Source organism: Amborella trichopoda, chromosome 11 (genome assembly GCF_054954075.1).
Source record: "Amborella trichopoda isolate Santa Cruz 75 chromosome 11, AtrichopodaSantaCruz75HAP2 v2.0, whole genome shotgun sequence".
Taxonomy (NCBI): Eukaryota; Viridiplantae; Streptophyta; class Magnoliopsida; order Amborellales; family Amborellaceae; genus Amborella; species Amborella trichopoda.
In genome coordinates, this window is record NC_142346.1 from 4,843,006 (window position 1) to 4,865,355 (window position 22,350).

The 22,350-nt window shown below is 36.2% G+C and overlaps 1 protein-coding gene across 10 annotated transcripts in view; it reads right to left on the reverse strand.

The window, feature by feature from the left end:
* The window catches only part of LOC18441215 (uncharacterized), a 33,877-nt gene that overhangs the window by 2,063 nt on the left and 9,464 nt on the right, over positions 1 to 22,350 (reverse strand). The window contains exons 7-13 of one of the 10 annotated variants that reach the window (XR_016043631.1): positions 16,159 to 16,395; positions 15,886 to 16,019; positions 9,779 to 9,965; positions 9,401 to 9,460; positions 9,048 to 9,305; positions 1,125 to 1,334; positions 569 to 774 (exon numbers count right to left, since the gene is read on the reverse strand). Coding sequence is in view for 6 of the 10 variants with exons in the window: in XM_006851336.4 (XP_006851399.1) it covers positions 569 to 774; positions 1,125 to 1,383; positions 9,048 to 9,305; positions 9,401 to 9,460; positions 9,779 to 9,965; positions 15,886 to 16,022; positions 16,159 to 16,395 (1,344 nt within the window). In the remaining 4 variants the exon portion in view is untranslated. Of the gene's footprint in view, positions 1 to 568; positions 775 to 1,124; positions 1,384 to 9,047; positions 9,306 to 9,400; positions 9,529 to 9,778; positions 9,966 to 10,423; positions 10,979 to 15,356; positions 15,435 to 15,541; positions 16,023 to 16,158; positions 16,396 to 22,350 lie in introns of those variants that run through there. The other 9 variants (XR_016043630.1, XR_016043632.1, XM_020671753.2 and 6 more) reach the window with 9 other exon arrangements.

A 22,350-nucleotide genomic window follows, 5' to 3' on the forward strand; every position in this document is an offset into this window, starting at 1 on the left:
CTCGTCACAAGATGAACAATTTTCAAAACAACCTAGAGTAATTTATGAACAAATTTTTTATTTTTTTTGAAACTACATTTATGACCTAAATTCGACTGTTCAAAAATAAGCTCTAATCAAGGCCCTAGGAGGATTTATTTGACCCTAAAATTTCTAGATTGCCTCATCACAAGATGAACAATTTTCAAAATAAAAATTAACCTAGAGTAATTTATGACCAATTTTTTTTTTTTAAACTACATTTATGACCTAAATTTGCCTGACCAAAAAATAAGTGGTCTACATTCACTGTTTGGGTGGGGAATTTCTCTGGCACTTCTAGGGTGTTGATTCTTTTTTGTTTTTTTTGCATTATTTTTCTCCTTTGGGGGGTTCTCAGCCCCTGGGTTAAGTAGAGCAAACCTCCAGTGGTCAAAAGGGCACCCCTAGCATTGTTTTGAACTAGGGAAGACACTGCAGCAGTTTACTCTGGAGTGGACAATATCCATTTCTTATGTCATATTATCAGATTCTCTCGGTGACCATGGTGGTAAAGAAAGTACCATCTGTCTGAGTGTTGAAACCTTACCTTGTTGAGCTTATAAAAGAACGTCTTTTGTATGTCAGCATCATCAGTGAAAGTCAATTGGTGCATACAATGAGCTCCTTTGAGCTTCTTCAGGAGCCACAAGCCAGAGTTAAATAAGGAGTTTGAACTGTACAAATACCCCAAGTGCGGTCCAGATATAGACATATATGTATGGAGGTATTTCAAATAAGGTTGCATTGCAGCATCTGAGATAATAACAATTTGTATCATAAGAACAACAAAGTAAGAGGGTGAATATATATATAAACAAAAGTAAAACGGTGAATATATATACATATATATAGAAAAGTATACAAACAGATCATTTACTTCTTTTAGTATAAGGAGGTCATAATTACTCGTCCATCAGATTTTAAATCGAGTTATTGTGTGTCACTGAATAGATTAAATTCAAAGTTCAAAATAAATTTCTCAAACTTAGTGACACACCCCAAGCCATCCAATTTGATATCTAATTGCTAAGAGTGATTGTGACCTTGTAATAATGGTACATGGTCTCATAGTGTATATATATATAACCTTGTAATAATGGTACCTGTTAAGGCAGTTCTGACAATGATGTTCCCTATAGAGTGTCCTACAAAACTGAGCTTCACAACTCTATAGGGTCCAGATCGTGAACCTAAATCTATTTTCTTCCTGAGAAATGAAGCCACTTCCTCAGCCAGCCTCCCACCCATTTCTTGGAAGTCTCCAGATGTTTTCTCCTCATTCACCTCAGACATAAGACACTCTGCTCCTGGATCTATCAAAAGCCATTGATTCCGAACAAGCCGTAAATCCAGATGATGTCCCTATTTATTGAATCGTGTTAAGGAAAACAAAAGCAACATAATCTACGTATCATACTAACATATGCATAGAATCATTTACTAGCATAAAATATGCATGGAAATAACTTTGATAAGGTGATCACACTGAAAATTGAACCCAACACAACCAACTATAATGCTTTCAGTAATTCAGCAGAAAAATAATCACATCAAGATAACACTTTCCTTGAATATGACATATCTCAGTATTTGGAGTTCTGAATTAATACTTGTATAAGGATCTACCAATCAGGAGTCACCCCCACCACCAAAGACTATACACGAAAAGGACCATGTCATTATCATGTCCTATGAATGTGATGCACCACACAGCAGAATGTATAAAATATGTTCTACATTTGTCTGGTATCTAGTGGTGGACTCCAATTTGTCTGGATGCTCCTTTATCCATCCATCCATCCAAATGTGTGTGTGCACGCGCGTGTGTGTGCATGTACGTGCATTTGTGCGTGTAAGAAGACCCTATGATCCCATGTGTTTATGATACAGTATAAGCCCATCAGCTAAACTAAATACCTAGAGATATTTTTCTTTTGGGCTGAAATTAACAACTTTGATTAAAAATTGACAATTTGAAAATGATTTTGAGTTCTTGAAGGCCAAGATCCACTGTCCATCAAATAGACATCCTTCGTTCACTAAAAATGCAGACTCAGTACTTCTTTTAGTGGCAATGCAATCCCTTTTTTTGGTAAGATGAGCATGTGTGTAAAATTTGGTTTTCCACAAACACGTCTAGCACAAATTGGATGATGTTACAGTATATGCCCACTGGCTTATAATCTTTTTCCACACTCGTACATACATGAGAGAGAGAGAGAGAGGTATGTTGCTTTCCATAAAAGCAAGCAAGATATGGAATAACCCAAAGGCTGCTCATAAAGCAATCCAAGCAGTGCTAAAAAAAGAAAAGAGAAAATATTTGCACACATTGTTTTAAAACCTGGATTAGTAATGACAAGAATTATATTCCAAGAGAGAATGATCCACTATCCGAAATACCAGATTCCTCCTAGCGCACGTATCTATTAGGAGAATTCGAACCCAAGACAAGCTACCAAGAATAAGAAGAACAAGCACCAATCAAGGATGTTTGCCTTAGTTATTTCAGTTTATTTTTATTTTAGCTATAGTCACTATTTCAAAAAGCGGACCGCCCAGCGCCTAGGTGGATATCCCTAGGCGCCGGCCTAAACCCGCCTAGGTACCCGCCCAGCGCCTGCACCCCGCTCAGGGGCGGAATGTGGCTCCTTCGGGTATTTTTGGGTCTTTTTTTAATATTAAAGGAGCAAAATTGGTTATTTGAAAGCTTAAACCTATTAGAGGCTATTTTCGAGAGAGAAAACCCAAAAAAAAAAAAAAAATCTATTGGACCACCCAGGTTCTGGGCACTCGCCTAGGTGTTGGACGGCCTGGACCCCCCTGACCGCCTAGGTGCCGCCTAGCACGTTTTGAAACATTGGCTATAGTTTCTTCTATTTTGGAATGAGTGAAGGGCATATAAGGTATTTTAACTTTAAGTTGGGTTTACATGTCAATTTTATTTAAGTCAAGGGTATAATTGACTTTTTTATTTTCAGTTATGTTTAAATAAGTGTGTGTAAAGGAAAGAGCAATGTAGGAAAACAAAATCTAGGAATGGAACCTGGCCAATTTGGGCAAGTCCTGGCATGGCCAAAAAATTGTTAAAAAAATAAAACAAATACAAAAAAGTCCCAAAAAATATGACAACTATGTCTAAAATAGATTTAAACAGCACATCTAAATGAGGCCAAAAAAGTAGTATAAAACTACATTTTGAAAAATCAATTTATGACCAGGGGTATTTTAGAAATAATCCAAAAAGAAGGTAAAATGTAAAAATAAGTATACATGGCCAAAACACATTCTAATCTTTGCCAAAATGTTAGAAAACATAAAAAGAAACACATTACAAATTAATTTCTTATTTTATAGATATTTAATATTTTTTTAAATTTTTTTTATAATCCCCAGCTTCACCACCAAAACCAGCCAAAACTGGGTCACCCAACGGGCGGGTCCAGGTAATTCGGCTGGGTCCAGGTCAACCCGGCCGGTTTTGCAAATAGTGGGAGAGAGACATTCATCTTTTTTAATAAAAGAAAAAGAAGGAAGCTTTTGCTTGGAGCCCTAGTTAGGGTTTGGAAGAAGAAAACCAAGGTTTCTTCAAATTTGTGCTCGTTTGCTTGTGGATTGTTTAATTTTCATGTTTTGTCATCGGGGTTGCATCAATCAGTAGGGTAAACTGGCCGGTTGCTAGCCTATTCGGATCAGATAAGTGGCAATCCTGTTCAGCAATCTAGCCGATTCGGACATATGGGCTCAAATAAAAAAGATGCGCATCGCTAAATATCCTAAAAATTATGTGAGGTTGTTTGTGTAAAGAAAAAGACCAAATTAACAAAATCAGATACGAAATTAACAAAAACTTGTTCTCTATAACAAAAACTCTAATGAAATCAAGCGTAAAAAATATGATTTGTACACCAACTCATAGAAATTCAAGGTTTATTTACGAGAAAAAAAAAAAGCAACTAAAATTCCAATCCATACAAAAATTATATAAAAATATGAAGTACCTGTTATAGAATGTTGCTAAGACACTATAAACAAGAATCCCTAAAGAAATTGCAGTCCAAAAGTCCAAAATCTTCAGATTCGAGCTCAGATATTCAAAAATACCCCAAGTTGGTATCTTTAGATCTCATAAAATATTTGTTCTGATGCAAAAAATGACAAAAATATTTGTTCTGATGCAAAAAATGTTGTAGATACTCAAATAGAGGGCTAAAGTAAGAGCAATCTAAAACAAATTTCAGAAACTTTGGCTTTATAAACATGCTGATTCCCGAGCCAGATCAGCAATACCCAATCCAGATTGACGATTTTTTTTACTCATTCTTCCCACATTTCAATTTTTGAGAACAAAGTTTCTATATAAATCAAAACTCTTGTAGACAAATATGATTTAACGCACACTAGCTGACATATATGATATGAGAAGACAAGTTCCTAAGGACCAGTACTTAGCTGGTTAAAGCGGTCTTGTTACAATAATTCTTGCTTCAAGAAAATAAAAGCAAAACCAACAAATCCAAGATCTTAAAACCTTGATGCCATTAAACTAATTTTCTTTAAGCAAAGAAAATAATCACTACTTGGGAATGCAAAGATAATATAATTGTAAAAACAAGAAGTAAAAAGAATAATGCCGGAGATTACCTCGCCCAAGCTTATTACACCCCACGGCGAGTCCCTACCATCCGAAGGTGCGGGATCAACGATCAACCTTCAATCTCAATGGGAAAGCAAGTTTCAAGGCAAACCCTCTAATGTAACTATGAACTCCTCTTGATCATAAAATTCGAACTTAGGTAATAACCCATAAAACCTATTTCAAACAATATGACATCTACTTGCAACAAAGTAGGTAATTCTACCCAACCCTTTTCAACAATGCAAGATGAAGGAGAGAGAGACAAGGTACAAAAATTGGGGCATGCCCCTTTTCATAATCTAAAGAGAGAGACAGAGACCTATTCCAAAAAAGTGGGGCATGCCTCCCTTTTTTCTATCAAGAGAGAAGAAAAATGTAGAGAGAAGAGAGAAATTGATGTGTGTAGAATTATGGGCAAGGGGTTCTCTTTTTATAGTGCTAAAAATAGGATAAGGGTTTTCTATGGTTTGCCTCTTCTTGTGGATTGAATATGAACCGTTGATCATGGGTGACTTGTGGGGTGAGAGATTTGAACCCTCCATTCCATAGATGGGCCATCAACATGCTACATAATGTGTTGGAACCATTATCCCCTTTTCGTTTGACCATTATCCCATCAATAGAAATTGAATAAGATAGCATTGATCATAATATTGTGCTTTATCCAAAATATACATAAGCCTTATCAAGCCTTTTAAAAGATTCATTCAGATCTTCTTCAAGATAAAAACACTTATCTCATAATAACTAGGCATTCAAGCCAAAGTTATCACTCTTAACAACTTATCCCAACAAGGTAGGAAACCCCCTAAAAGTGGGGTGTGCCACCCCATCAGAATAAGAAGCCCAAAAAATTGGGGTGGCCCCCCACCAATGGGCCCACATTGCTATTTTTAAATATTTAAATATTAGTAAATGATTTTAGGATTAACTTGAATATTTAAAACATTAAAAATCAATATATCTGTTTTTATATATCCAAATTTTATAAATAAAATATCTAGAGATCTAGAAAAATTCAAATAATAATTCTAAAATCATATCATCATAAAATAAACACAATTAAATTCATTAGATGGGATAAGGATCCATATGGTCTAGGAATAAACAATCTAGGGCACTCTACCTTCAACTGTGGACTATGGTCCACACTTGCTTTATCAACAGACCCAGTATTTCCCATGACCCACAGTCCATGCAGGGGCTCATTAGTGGATTCACCAAAGTCTGGTTGATGAGCCAAGGGGTCGTAATCCCAATTTGTGGATTTCAAGTTCTCCCTGAGAGACGTGCCAAAGTCACCTAGACCAGATGCGACCACAGCTCCTACAACGCATAGGAGTATCTCTCACACATGCATAAGCTTCACCCTAAAAAGTGATTCGCTTTCTCGAAACTGCTATCATTATGCTTGTCGTGTGATGGTATATAAATGAGGCTTTGACTCCATCTCTGAAGGCCACCATCACACAGTCCCTCGGCTCACTCATCCGGGTATACTCCGACCTCATCAAGGGATGACCTATTAGAACCCTTATCGGATAGTTTTCTATGCCCTGGTAACATAGTTTTTTCCCAACCGACTGGCCTAGACAGTCAAGCACAATTCGGTATCAGCAATTGTTATTTGCTTAGTATGGTCCACGAGGGACCACACTCCCACTGAGTTCATATTCTATTATATCAAATGTTTTCATTACAAGCACTAATCAGGCCTTTAATGGCCACACTCACCCAACAATAACTCCGACCCCGAAAGCAGAGATATGGCACACCATATCTAGGATTTAGTAGTAGGCCTAGTCTAAAATTTTGAAGTAAAACTTGTTTGTAGTAAAATGTGTCTCTTCCACGATAAAGGGCCATTTATCTCTAATAATAAGCATTACCATCCTAGATAGAAGCTTTGGGTAACTTCAGGCCAAAATAATGGCAATAAATAGAAGAAATTACCTTTTTTATATCATTAGAAGAAATTACAGTTTACACATGCAAAGAGTTTGCACACTAAGAATTTAAAAATCCAAAATCATGGACTTGGTAAACAAATAGCCTTGTACCTCGACCTGCAATGGAAAGACTAGTATCCTCATTGTTTAGGTGTTGGTCTTAAATCAACTAGATGTGCAATATTGTTTGTTCGTTGGCTTAGGTATGGAGCAGTGTTAAAAAAAAATGATCGGTGGCACGAATCGGTGTCACCCATACCCATGTCGGATCGGTGAATCGATGGATTAGTTCAGAGAATCGGCCAAATTGACAATTTTTGTCCCAAATATTTTTCAAAAAATCACTATAAATCTCCAAAAATAGTGCTCTTTTAGTTTCTAAAAGAAACTAAGAATGTTGCATTATGTACTTTCATTACTTTGTAAAAATAGGTAAATACTGAGACGTTTTCTTGTCTGGCTATTTGTAAACTATAATATAGTAGTAAAATATTGCATCAAAATAATTTAAAAATACTAGAAAACACTTCATACTATAAGATTACAAAAAATAATTTCCCATATTAAGTGAAATTAGTATCCCATCAAAGTATCAATTTATTAATCGCTTTACTCATCCAACATTATAACAACCAAACTAACTATAATAATATTAATACTGAAATTGAAGTATTGGTTTATATTGTGTAATTATTTTACTATACAATTAAGAACAAATCTAAAATGTCTCATAATATCAACTAATTTAAAACATCTTATTTACAACTATAAGAAAAATTAATACATTACATAATTTGTAATGCCAATAAATTAATAAATAAAATACAAGATCTGGTTATCAATTTATAATTATTAATTATAATATATAATAAACATGATTAAAAATAATTAGAAAACGCTTCCATATCATATGATTCAAAATAAAAATAAAATCCCTTATAAATTTTAATGTTAAGACATTTAAAAAATTCAAAAAAATATTTTTCCCCTAAAAAATGAAAAATAAAGATATTAAAATTCAAAAAAAAAAAAATTTGGCGAATTTTAAAACCTTGCTTAAATGGATTCTAAAATTTTAAATTAAAAAGAAAAAGTCCTAAATAATAATTTTAACTCAAACAGTTGCTATACGATATGATCCTACAAGAACATTATTGGCAAATTTACATATAAAACATTTATTAAAATAAATATTTTACTCGTAATATTATTATTATTGGCCTACAAAGATGAAGATATTTCAAGAGCTTACTCCTCCAACATGGCATTGTCCAAAAGCATTTTAATTACCAAGGTATTGGGACTTAGACGTAGGTGTTGGGGCTTATAGATGTGACGGCAAGAGGGATTCATCCCACATCATAGATTTTGAGTAGGGAATATAGGTATAAAAGGTAGTGAATCATCATAAGGTAAATGAGCTTCCATGTGTGAGAGGCATGGAGCTCTAAAAAAGACGATTACATGAGCCCCAGAGACAGCTTTTTAGGAATAAGCAATGATGAGCATGGCGCAATGATGAGGATTAAACATAGTGGCCAAGTGTGCAAGATATTTAAAAACATAAATAAAATTTGGCGAGAATCAGTGAAAATGTCCAGTTCACTTCGATCTATGAAGTCAGTCATAGCGATCCGTGATGTCACCTTACCGGCTCCTATGTTGAAATGGCCAGAATCCGTTTTTTAAGTAGATCCAAAAAGATCTGGCCGATACCCGATTCCGGATGGGGATACCGATTTTTCAAACACTGGTATGGAGTATATCAACATCCTATAGTACACTAGCATTCTTCTAGTGCCTATTTAGATCGCATATGAAGTGATGGTACAGGAACTTTTGATGAGGGACTGATTGCCACAGAAAATCTGCTTTGCTTGAGCATGAAACACCACTTAATGCGGATGGGGGTAAAAAGTACAAAAACGCCATTTTTCCCCCATACTTACAACGCATTGGTGTTGCGATTTACATCAATTAATTGTGATCGTACAGAGACAGTTAAAATTGGTTTTTTTCTAAATGGTTGGAAACTTTAAGCTAATTTCGCTCATTACATTCCGCATGTCTTATAGTTGATTCTCCAATAGATTTGAATGCTTCAATTTGGTAATGATAAGCTGGGGATGAAAATCCATAATTACTATCTTGGTATGTGATTGTTGCCTGATGACATAAAATCAACATCAAGTGCTTCGATTTAAATGGCAAAAGTTCCCTATTGCTTTGTCTGATCAAATGTGAAATTAGTTCTATACCATTAGGTGACATAGCAAACTATGGAGAATGCAAGATAAATTCCGATTCTGTATGTTACACACAAACATATCCATGAATATGATGCAACTGAACATGCTACAAATATTAATAGCAGGAAAAAGGCAATTACTATGTTCAAAAAGCTCTTTAATCTAGGGGTAAAGGGTAGGGACACTTACTTGAAACCCATGCACAAAGACAACAGCTTTCAACACCCGTCCATTTCTTCTGCCACAGGTACTAAATGACTTGGGCACAAGTGGATGCCCCAGGATTGGTATAATGGACGTTTCGTTTTTATCCAAATTGCCAAAGGATGAGCTGCCATTAACGGTATTCTGCTCCAAACTCTTAATTGTAGTCTGCTCAATGAAAATAATGGGAATGCGGGCAGGGTCACCAAATATATGCAAGTCTTGAATTGCCTGGCTGTTAATCTGTGTATTGCCAAATATAATTAATTCCTAGAGCTAATTACAATCACATAAGTTTTGAACCAGAAACAAGCAGTTTAAAAAATATAATTATATACCTTCATTTGAGCAATACTCTTCCGATGAAGCTCAGCACGTGAAATTGAAACATGTGATGGCTGCAAACAAGAGATAGGCTGAGATGTAAATCTTTTGTTTTATTGATTCCAAAGATAGTGTTGAGTTGCTGACAAAACAAAGGAATCAAAGAATTCATCATTTAGGGATAGAAGTAGGAGCGTATAGATGACCACATATGCATATCAAAAAATTTCTTCACAGTAGATAGGTTTTTTATCTTTTTCTTTTTGGAAATCAACTTAACCTTTATGATAAGTTGTCACTACAAAAAGGGACTTGTGATCAATCAAAAAAATGATATGTTTATGTCAAATAAGATTGCATAATGTCACTAGTTTGGATGAGGATAAACATACGTCTTCACTAGGTTTCCTAGCAGCCAAGATTTTCCCACGAACTGCATAAGGAGAAGCATCATCGACTGCATTCATCATCCGCTTATGTACCTCCATTCTGGAATGGACCATCCATATTGCCCATTCAGTTCTTCGATCATTGGCCCATACGCCACGAAGATACTCCACTATACGAATTCTATTATTTCTGGAAAAATAACCAACATGTGAACTATTCATAAAACCAATTTAACAGCCCATGTGAGAAAACAAGGGAACAATAGAACCAGAAATCAACATTCTTTGGTAGCATATATTACTGAATTTAAAAATACAGCAACACAAAGTAGAACTAACATATACTCCAATGGATTCAAACATAACATCAAATAAAAACCAAAGAAGATAAAAGGAGGCACTGACCATGAGTCTATAAGCAAGGTTCAAGAAACGAGTTGGCAGAGAGAAATAATACAAAATGGTAACTCCATGCACACAATCCAAACTAAACTTATGATGGATAGACACTTTCAACTGGAGATTTACCCTACATGCTCAGTAGAACTTCATTTCACGATGGCTATAAATTATGTAGATATTGTTGCTAAACATTTCACTTTTAAATGGTTAGGGTTCACATTTTAGGGCAAAGAGTGGGAATCATCGTTTTCTTTTCTTTTCCTTTTTTCTCTTTTTCGTTTTTAAAGAATAGTCATGTTATACAAATTATTTAAAAACAAAAAAAACAAACAAACAAACAAACAAATTATCATAGTCGCCACAAAAGATCATAGCATAGAAGGAAAAGATTAATGAAAATGCATCGATGCTTGCCACACAGCATTATACGATCAAAACTCCAATTTTGCTTCAATGACATACTAAAATGAATATTAGATCATGTCTCAGGCAGCAAGAATACATAGGCGTTTACTAAAATTACCCCATTTCCATAAAAGATCACATTTTTAGATAGAAAGGACTCTCGGGTAGCATTCAACCACCCAATTTAATGCTATGGATTATTCATGTGGGTGAAATCATTGGATAAGAAGCATAATATTAATTTATGATAATGATCTAAGTCACATCCTTCTCTTTCACCCATTTTGGACGTGATGCAGGCGGATCCAAACATTGTAGTTTCCCTGCAATAATGCCTTGACACAAAGCCAAGAGGCCAAACGCGTTACATGATGCACCAGGTTGAAGAACAGCCATCTACAGAAGAATGGAAAAAGAATACGATAGAAGGTTGATAAGTCCTCCAGTAGATAGAACAGAAAAAAGGAAAGACTGATTTTGAGTTCTTTATAATGTGCCATATATGTGCATTGGAACCTTTTTTCTTAGAGAAGGTAACAAACTAAATGAATGACACTTCAAAGTAAGTGAAAAGCACAACTACCATGGATAGCATCAAGTTGCCTGATATTTGAAAGGCACACACACACACACTCTTAAGACTTGATGGCAAATCTCTTGCATAATAGGTTTGTTGAGAAATTAGATACGAAACAGTTCTTCAAAAGTGTTCTAAATGAAAAATCAATGTATCTTTTTAAGTCATGTGATATTATCCCCACAATTGTTTAATTTCTATCAAAATTTTATATAATCATTTATATTTAACTTGATTTTTATATTTTTTTCATTTTTCCATTTTCTTTCTAGGCAAATTGTTTTAAGTGGCTGGCCAGCATACCAGCCAACCATCTGCACCGTCTAACCTAATTGGACGGTGCAGATAGCACCGTCTCTATACAATCCCCACCGTCCAACTTAGTTGGTCGGTGTTGGATGCAGGGACCACATGCAGTCCTGCCTACATAAAAACCGTGTCCTTTCTTTCTAATATAGCTACATATTATGTATAAGTATCATATCAAATAGTTTAATGGGGAATCCTAGGCTGGCAGGAATTCCTGTTTTAGTTCTTCATTTTTTCAATTTTTCATTTTATTTTGATACCCGTATTTATTATTTCTAGATTATACCTTTTTAAAAAACATTTATGTTGGTTCTTAACATTTTTCAAGTTTCCATTTTATTTGTGTAGTCCTATTTCTTCTCTGCATTTTATACTTTCAAAAAACTTTATTAACTTTCAATTTTATTTGGCGCTCATATTTCGTATCTCTAGTTTTATAATTTAAAAAATTGGATTGGATTAACGAAGGTAGAAGATTTTTAAATCTATTAATAAAGCTTACTAAAAAATGTCTTATGTACAAATGGAGGGATTTGGAAGTCACATACATCTATATACAGACATACACATACACACACACACAGACACATATGCGAGTGCACACACACACACAGGGGTGCGATTTACATAGTGCATCAACCTTAAACAATCAAAGGAGCATCCCAAAATTTTGTTGAAAAAGGCATCTTTGGTACTAGAATCCCCTACGATGACTTGAAATTTTATTTCCACCTCTAATTATAAAATTAAAGTTCCAAAAATGGTGGAGATCGACAGATCTATTAACGCTTAAAAATCTTGAAAATGTATGGTCCAAAAGATGTGTTACAAGATGCAGTATTGTTTATGACTTGAAATCCTACTCTCTCTTTTTCTTCGTTTTTTGGCATATCCATACATATCAATGTTAAGATGATCAATTTGAGGGTTTTCTGGCATCAAAACAACTTTTTTCAGTGGGTTTTTGAGGTACAACTGACATCTACAGTATAAGGTCAATGCCTTATATAAACTTTTCCTACATGTGTGTCTATTGTCTTAATGCACATTGGACAATGAAGGTGATGACTCTAAAACCTCCCTCTTTTGCTCCACAATAGATGATGACCTTAAAAGTACCCCTCATTCATGCTAAAAGATTAGCATTATTGAGATACCTACATAGTCCGCCAGAGGGGAGATCAGAAGCACTCTCTAGCACCTAGGGTGAATCCTCCAGAGAGTGCCCGAAGAAATAATGTCATTCAAAGCCAAGAGGAACATCCATGAGCCCCTCGTGACATGTGCCCCTCACCTCTTTTATAGGGAACTGAAGGTCAGAAAACCCTTTTGATAGTCTAGAGGGGAAAGATGTTAATGTATCCTCCAAGATTGGCAATAAGGAGAGGATTGAGAAATATGAAATGCAACATGAGTATGCACCACTGTAAATACCTCCACTGCATGGTCGTGTGGCAAGCTGGTTTCTTGAATGTTGAACGCGTTATGGCTTATGCTTGCGGATATGGGAAACCTCGAGAATGAGCTCTTTTATGATTCGACAGAAACAAGGGAAACTATATGGTGATGGCAATGAAGAATACATGCTGGAATAGGAAAACTATGGGCCGAGACATTGCCACTTAGACGTTGATAAAGCCAGCCATCATATGGATCAAATAACCATAAAGGGGCAGACTATTGAGACTGAGGCTGTCCAGCTCAGGTCAGGTCAATACACAATGGGCCTAGGCCTATTCAGGTGATGGCATTCACGAAGAAAACAGCAACACATTGGGTGCAAGCCCATGTGCTGATTCAAAACACCAACTTCCCAGGTCCCCAATCCCAGGCAATACATAGGAAAAACGTACACTTACTCCCTCGAGATTAAAACTACTTGGGAGTTGTATCTGAACCCAAATTTTGGGGACGTAATACACTCATCCTGGCAACCAGTCTAAAAAGGGAAAAGTTGAAATCGCACCCAAAAATTCGCTTGAAACAAATTCCGACCCGAGAGTGAACACAGATTGTCCATTTTTGGGCAGTCCGATCTAGTTGTCTAAGAACTCAAAAACTTTTTTTTTATTCATCTTACGATTCAAAGGTATTTCAAATCAAGCAAATTCCCCTAAGTGGATGTTTTTCCCTAGGGAGCATGCACAATTTTTTTGAGTGGGAGTACTCCATACTGCCATATATATACCCTAAAGAATTGTCGAAAGTGAGGCATCGACAAAATCTGCCAAGGATGTCCCATTTTAATATAGAACTACATCAGCATACTAAAATGCTTTTCATGGAATTGCACTAGAGAACGAGCTTTCCTAATTCACAAGGTAAATTGGCAAACTTTCACACAACAAGAGAGATACTTTTATCATTAGGAAAAAGAAAGAGTCTTAAAGTTATGATCACAGGAAATTATTAAAACTTGGCGAGTCAGACCAGAGTAACTTGGACTGACCAGCATCCAAGGGGGGGGACCCAATTCTCTGGTGGCCTGGCTTTGAACAAACCTCCCGGATTGGTACACAACAGGGGGTTTTTAGCTGCACTAACCTGAGTTGGTGAGCTTACCCAACAAAGGCTTAGCAAGTCCCAATGTGTAATCCACCTAAAATGGAAAGTAAATATTCATCTCCTAAAATGGAAAGTAAATATTTGCGTACACTCTGTTTCTACAGATCATGTAATTCTCCTAAGAAATGGAAAGTCTATTCATTTAGCAACTGTCAAATCGTCAAATTTTAGAGGAGTGTAAGGAAGTCGTACATTCAGGCTAACAGGGAAATAAATCTCTTTTTTGTAACTTTTTAAATTTCAATTTTAAACGGTGTAACTTTTTAATACTAAGGATTGGTGGGACGCCCTACTTTCATTCCCCTCACTGTCTCAAGAAACTTTGCAAACCTCAAAATACTGAAAAAAATAATAATTTGAATCCAGAGAACAGCAACCTTTGGCAACATAAAGTTTCTAGGTTATCTCATTTTGCCTTAGGTTCTTCTCAAAACACCTCAGATCTGGAGAGATCTATAGATAAGTCTGCTAGGTTATTTGCAGATCAATGAATTCTTTTCCATAATAAGCAAAAAATGGACTTTTACCTTGCTTTTCAACAAAAAAATTGTAGATGTTCTTCTCCTCAAAAAACAGCAGTGCTGCATAGATGTAAGATTTTTGTCAAATACCTTGGTTTTCCCCATTTTTCCAGATTTTCAGGAATTTTCCTGATTTCCCCCATTTTTACGATCTTTCCTAGTTTTTTAAGACTCGTCAAGCCAACTCAGGACTCATTTAGCTGACTTGTCCAGGGCACAGGCCAGTCCCTAGAGTGAGTCCAGTTTACCATACACTGATCTTGAGAAAAATAAATATTGCCTATATAAATATTTTGAAGGACAAAAGAGTATGCAATTTATGGCAACAATTCTATCTAATTGTCACCAAGTATCAGCGAGTAAGCCAATGCAAAGCATCAAGGAATCATTGCATGGGAAAAGAAAATCTCCATGAATTTACCAGATAATGATATTTTATGAGCTTCAAGCCTGAGATTGCATGAATAAGTTATATGATATGTAACAAAAATACAATCATGTGTTAACAGACGACATGGTCACACATCAGAAACGCCAAACAGAATAAGTCCTTTGAGACACATTCGGTGCATATATCATGGATCTTTTGTGCATGTGTGAGTGTCTAGTTGGGAAGGGAAGGGGGAAAGGGGAGAAAGGAGTCTTTTGCGACATTAAGTACTTTCATAGTTACTAAGCAGAAGTGTCTAGTGCCAGATACATGTTTTATCCCCTTGGAGTTTCAATACATGCCAAGAACCATGAACATGTATGCCAAAGTAACATAGGCTTTACAGTAGATCATGACAAAACCACCACATACCAGCTAGAGAAGGGATCACTAAGATGTTTGAAAAGATAATTTTGTGATGATGACCCCCATTTTGGCATAGGTTGTAAACTGGCATAGATGGACAAAACAGCAGCGCGAACTTTTATTACAGTTTAAGCATTTCAATAAACTACTAGTTAGAGATTCATAAATAAGTTATGTCTGAACTTATTTACCATAATTGCTTCACTATATAGCTCACGATATTTTACTGCAGATGATGGTCACAGCTTACATGATACAAGCTAATGACAAATTTTCCTGCAATAAAGCAAGCTGCCCTGTCTACCAGGATAATCATGACAGTAAAATGAGTATTAATGGAGAAATGTTAATGCAAGCAAAAAATACTTTGAAGTCAAAAGTTCTATTAAACCTCTCAGATATCCATTTGTCAATAATGAGAAGAGTCCTAAATGATCAATAAGAATTTCTGAACCAAATCAGACTTCTAACATGCACAGGATGGAAATTACTCACTACCTTTACCATAAACAAGTTTCTGGAAAATAACACCTACCTATGAAACTTCAAAAAAGCATTCCATATGACAGAAAGTTGGTTTCCCAGTGTCTGAAATGCATCTACCAGTTCTTCCTTTGATAGCGAAGGGAGCAACATCCCGTTGCTCCCATAACCAACATGTTCATTTGACTTCTGATCAAGAACAGATGAGATGAAAGAGACGTGAAAAAAATCGCATTGAGAAAATGAACCCTTAGATAATATTCAAAAAACAAAGCTGGACAAAACTGACCAGAAAAATAAAACTTAACAAGAATACAGCAAATACCTCACCCAGACTTTGCTCCAACTTCTGGGAAGTAGAAGTCTTCAAATATGACCGTGTACGTGGACTAATCGACATATTTGTACCAAAATCCAAATTGGCATCAGCCAAATCATCGATTTTTTGATCAATTGCTTTGCTAATTTTTTGTAGTTCTTCCAAAAGTGTAGCACGAGAAGCAAATAGTGCTTTTATAACCGCAAGTTCTTTTGTCCCCACATATGACACACCATCAATTACCTAAGCATGAACGAGCATAAAGATTATAAGGGGGAAGCTTAGAAGACTTCATGGTGGAAGATGAGGGAACGGAAGAGTTCCAATAAGATATACAGAAAAAAGAAATTCAAAGTGGACAGGAAGACAGAGTGTGGAAATGAAATAAACAGATTTCTAAAACTTCAACAATGTTGTTGTAACCTATCTCACATCAAAATTACATTCTTAACAAATCGTTATGGGAAAACAAATACACACTCACCTGAATTATTGCTAGTAAATTGATGTCTGCAAAATGACCATTAGCATTTATTATTCCATGCAAAGCAAATACATGCTTATGGAACCAGGGCAGACAGAGTTGATCCTCCACATTTCAAATTCACCATTTCCTTGTAATAACACTCGTTTAGTTGTTACATTAAGAAAACCTCTTTAAGAGAATACTCAAAATAAAACAGAGTGTCACTGTTCTTGAATGACGTCCATGGGGGTTTCCCCAAGCCAAGTTTTATTTTTCACAGGTGAAGAATTATTAAACCAGACTGAGAACATAGTGACAATTCTTGTTATTGATAAGCCTGTGTGGCAATCTTGCATATGAAATTCAAGATTTTATTTTTCTCTAGGAAATATTGTAGAAAAAGAAAATTATAACTAACGCCATCTATAACTTTTCAAAATAATAGAAAATAATAAGTATGTTATTATTATTTCTCTCAATTTATAGCTCACTTTTCTTGCAAGTAAATATTTGCAATTACTCATAAATTTGCATGTTTTAAAACATTATAAGTTAACTAGAACAAAAAAGGGGGAATCATTTTTTATAGGAAAGGGAAAATCTCACGAAAATATAGAACATATTTTAAAGAAAATCCGACAAGACTAATGATTGAATTAGCACATCTGGAGATTTTCTGACCATGGACATAAGGGAGATACTTCCAAGAGAAGTGAACATGGGTTCCACTAAAGAGTGCTGAGCCAATGCAAATTAGATGTTGAATAGATGTGTATCAAGCTTTGCAATCACACCCTTTTACAATAAACCAACACCATGTTTCTGTTAGGTGCACTGAAAGATTACCTCAGCCCACTTATGTACTAGTTTCAATCAACTGAGAAATGTTACAAGAGGCTCCAAAACTATTAAGGTAGAGAAGTACATTCCATGAGAAGTGTGGCCTTCCTTCCAAGTGAAGTGACCATTTTGGAGTTTAAGGACAGTGGACCACACCATACGTGAGAACTATGAAAAATTAATTTGTGTGGGTATTAGATTCTCAAAATGCAACCCAATATATCAGACTGCAAGTACTCCAATGGTATGCAGGGCCAGTAAGTATCATGATAACTTTCCAGTTTTCTGCTAATGTGGAAAGGGTTTTCAGCACCAATGTTCGGTTTGGGGGCCTGGACACCTAGGCAGATGCCCAAGAACAAGGAGATGGGCACAACTCCAACCCCACCCCACCAACCCAAAAAAAAAAATAAAGGGGGTTGGGATTTGGGGAGGGGGGTTTAAGGCATGATACAACTGCGTAAAGTGAGAGCACGATTTTAGAGAGAGAGAGAGAGGGGAGATTTTAGAGATAGAGAAGGAATGAAATAAAAAGCGGGGTCTAGGGAGCAAGTATTGTACGGTTCACAAAACGAGGCAATAGGAAGAAACATTAATCACTGGGGGGATTCTATTTCTCACACACCCAAAATCCTTCCATTCTTTTACGGATTAAAAAACTCCTTAAAGATGAAAAACAAGTAACCGATTCTGTCGGTTCCCAAGGAGGAAGCAGCCCATGAAGGACCAGCTTCTTTACACGTGTCACATTAGACTTTCCAAATTTGGTAAGGTGGTTTTCTTTGTCTGTAGTTAGGAGCTTACTCATCTCTAGTGTTAAAAGCCAACATATTAATAAGAAAGAAGCTAGGGTTTCCTTACTGCTTTCCTAATCAGGAAACTGTTTTTGAGAAGGGAATACCCACGTGTGAAAGCCAAGAAGGAACACGAATGTGCATGACAAAATAATACCTTCCAGAGTCAAACACGAAGGCAATGAAATAAACAAATCTCTTACAAAGAAAAATTGCAGGTTTAAGCAAAAAACAAACATAAAAATATGATCAACTTGCTGAGCAAAAAGTAAACAAAGCAACAACACACACACTTTCTCTCTCTCCACCAAATAGTAAAACAAGCCCCCCTGAGTAGAAAAATGTAACATATACTCTTCCTCTCCTTCTCTCTATCCCATCTGACTAGCATGTCCAGGTAAAAGTGTGCAGAATAACCAAGTTGTTCCAAGGCAGCAGCTTGGCCGCCTAGAAGCAAGGACACCCAGGGCACCCGCCTAGGCGGTTTGACTGCCCAGCTGCCTAGGCGCCTGGTGGCCAAATTTTCGAATAATGTTCAATATTAACAGAGCAATGTCTAAAAAGGCCCCTTGATAAATGAAGGCTCCATGATATTGTAACACATTTGTATATGCAATCAAATGCATTCAGTTCCTTCAAAAGATACACCAATAGAAAACACAACCAAATCTCGAAGAAAACCAGATAAAGACTTATCCATGTCTCTGAAAATATCTTAAAACTAGAGATTATCTCCCAAAGCCCAAGACTAAGATCATTAGTGCCAAGATTTTCTAAGACCATCAGAAACTTTGAAGCACTTGAAAAATCTTCAGACAAGGAAACCAACGAGCATCTGAAACCTTATTGTCACTCGAAGCATAGTCTGAATTTTTACAATTCTTCAGGAACCAGGTCAGGTGCTATTTCATGCATCAAGGCACATAAAATTCAAAACAGTAGGAAATCTTAGCACATAATCAGCAGCACTCGACTGCATTTCATTTTAAGCTCCTTATTCCTCCACCTGCAAACCAAATCCAAAATATGATCATTAACTCCATTCTTACTACACCAACTTCCATTCTGACCTTTCAAAAACCTTCCCAAACTTTCTAAGCCTCTTAGCCATCTCAATAATGTCAAACTGGATGCCAGCTCAACCTTCAAACATCTCACCACTTAATCCGTAATGAACCTTAAATTGAAAAGATCCAAATCAGGCAATTCAAACACCCTTGAAATCACTTCAAAGCTAACAAATCTAATGAAGAAAGGCTGGTTTATATGAATAAAATATGGAAGTCATAGAAGAGAAAACCCTTGCAGATCAAGTAAGTTCAAATTCTACTAAAATGTTGCATGATTGATTCTCAGCTTGAATTTTCTTAGTCCTTATCCTTCTAGCAGTTCGCCCATTGACTTTTCATGACTTCAATCTCCATTTCCACAAGAACTAAACAAGAATCGGCAGAAAAGTTCCAGCCAAAATAACAGCAATTTGGAAACCAACCCATACTCAAAACTTCTCAATCTTCCGTAATTTGCTAGGTGATCCATTGTAAACTGCTCGAACAATAGTGATTTCACAAATTAGTCTCAAATATTTTGTTTAAAAACCTTGTTTTGTGGAATCTCTAAAGAACCATTAAAGTTGGATGGATTGTGACCAACTTACTGAAAACTTAATAGCCAATCTTTGAAAAAATATTTATAAGACCAATTTCAAGCTTGTTCATAATGCTTTTTTTTTATTAGTAATTTGATTCCGCGACCTGTCCATCATCATATCTTTTGATTATGAATAAGTGGTAAATAGCCCCCACCATAGACATTGATGAAGCTTTTGTGCGTGCCTCCCACTCATTCTATGCATCTATCATAGGTCACATTGCCCCCACTATTCCCTATCTGATGGTGCAGGAGTCCAAGTTCAGCAAATTCATTTTCTTTTGGTAAATATTTATTTGTTATAAGTACCATCGAACTGAAACTTAGAAAAAATCTACATCTAGTTGTATCCTAGGATGCAGACAAACACAGATGCATACATGTCAAACAGAAGAGACGAGGGTAAGAGAAAGGAGCCAAAATGCAAAACAATATTAAAGACTCAAACACAATTAATGGTCATCTCTCCATTAGATGCATCCATCCCTCCAACAAAGAGGCGTGGCAGCCCCACCTGGGGCTATGCTAAGCAATCGGCATCTCCATTTCTTTCTTTGCAAATATGATGACATGATATAACTTGTGACAAGAGATCAATGACCTCCTCAAAATAATCTGGTGATATCCATGAGACCTCATTTTCTTGCTGAGCTCATCTAATTACATAGAAGAATTACACTACAGTATAAGTGCCCTTGGAAGAATCAAAGGAAACTTCGCATGCCATTTAATAATGCTAGTAGTTACTGCCCTCATTGCATCAGCAATCACCAGCTGAATCACAAGAAAAATACACCTGATCCTAAGGGTTTGAGGTTACCCAAGGAGCTTATGTTGAAAATAGCCTTAGTGCTCCCCAAATCTCTCCCTCTAACACCTTGGAACTTCTCCAGTACAACCCAGAAAATAGGCTCGTTCCGCTGCCAATCACACGGTACAATTGAACATGAGTGCCTTCTTTCAAGTACTCATTGATTTCTTTAATTTCTTTCCATATGCCTCATACTACTTCAGAGAGGCATAACATCCACAAGGTCCTCCCTTTCTGAGGATGTGTACCAATGTTGCTATCTTCGCTTCGCTTCGGCCAAAGAGGCCAATGACATGGATTTTCACATAGGCCAAAGCGAAGAATATTTAGAGGTCCCCAGTTCAAAGCCGGGCTCAGACAAGTAAAACCATTTTTTTATTTACCCAAAAAAAATGCGAAGAATATCACTAGTACTTTGGCTAGATTCAGTTTCCTTCGGCCTCTTTGGCAGACTTGGCCGATTCTGCCAAATGAGTGCACTTTGGCCGAATTGGATAAGGGCAAAGTCTGTAATTTTTACAGTGTTTATATGGGCAATTTAGGCAGCGGGTGATCAATATTTTCAACATAATTAAGTCCATTTTAAACTGAAAAATGAAAGGATAAAGTATCAAAAAATTACCCCAAAAATTATTACAAGTACCAAAAGCACCCCACTTTACCCTGAAAATTATTGTAAATACCCAAAATGTCTCAGTTACATAGAAAGGAAAAACAAACTTTTTGTTTTTTCAGTTAGTCAGTGTTTTAAAAAGTGCTAGGCGGCACCTAAGCAGTAAGGGGAGCCCAAGCCGCTCAGCGCCTAAGCGCTCGCGCCCAAAACCTGGTTGGTCCAGTAGAATTTTTTTTTTGGGTTTTCTCTCTCTAAAATAGCCTCTAATGGGTTTTAGGTTTCAAATGAATCCAAAACCCACAATTTTGCCCCTTTAGAATTAAAAAATCACCCAAAATACCCTCAAGGAGCCACATTTCCGCCCTTGGATGGGGCACAAGCCCTGGGTGGCCGCCTAGGTGGGTTCAAGCAGGCGCCCAGGGATATCCGCCAAGGCGGCTGCCTAGGCGATGGGTGGTCTGCTTTTTGAAACTATGTCAGTCACTAACACTATTTGTTATTTTTCTTCTTTTTATGTTCTTCACTTTTTACTTGTTCCTTTCAAAGTTCAAATAATCAAATTAAACTCTTCATGACAGTGGGATTTTAGGTTTTTCTAGTCGCTCACTGGAAACAATGAAGGATTTGTCAGTTAAAAAAAAACAAAAAGCTTGAAAGGATTTCTCTTTCTATTTGAAACTTGAAAACTATAGCTCCTTAAATTGAATTAGGGTCATTTACTCTTTAATATTCCATTGTTCTTCAACCCACATGTATCTATTCTATTCAATATTCTCCATCAAATCGAACAATTATTTTTTTTCAGCTTTTTCCTTAATTTTTTCAATTTTTTTCCTTTTTCATTTATATTTTTTTATTATTTTAATATTTAGAAAAACCCAAAGTCTTCTCCCAAATCAGCCGAGCACCAACGTGCTTTCCTTTCCCAACCAAATTGAAGAAGCCTTCAAAGCGAATTTGAAATTTTTGGCATGTACAAAGCCTCTATCCTGTCTAGAGCTCCCTAACCGATGGGGATCAGCCA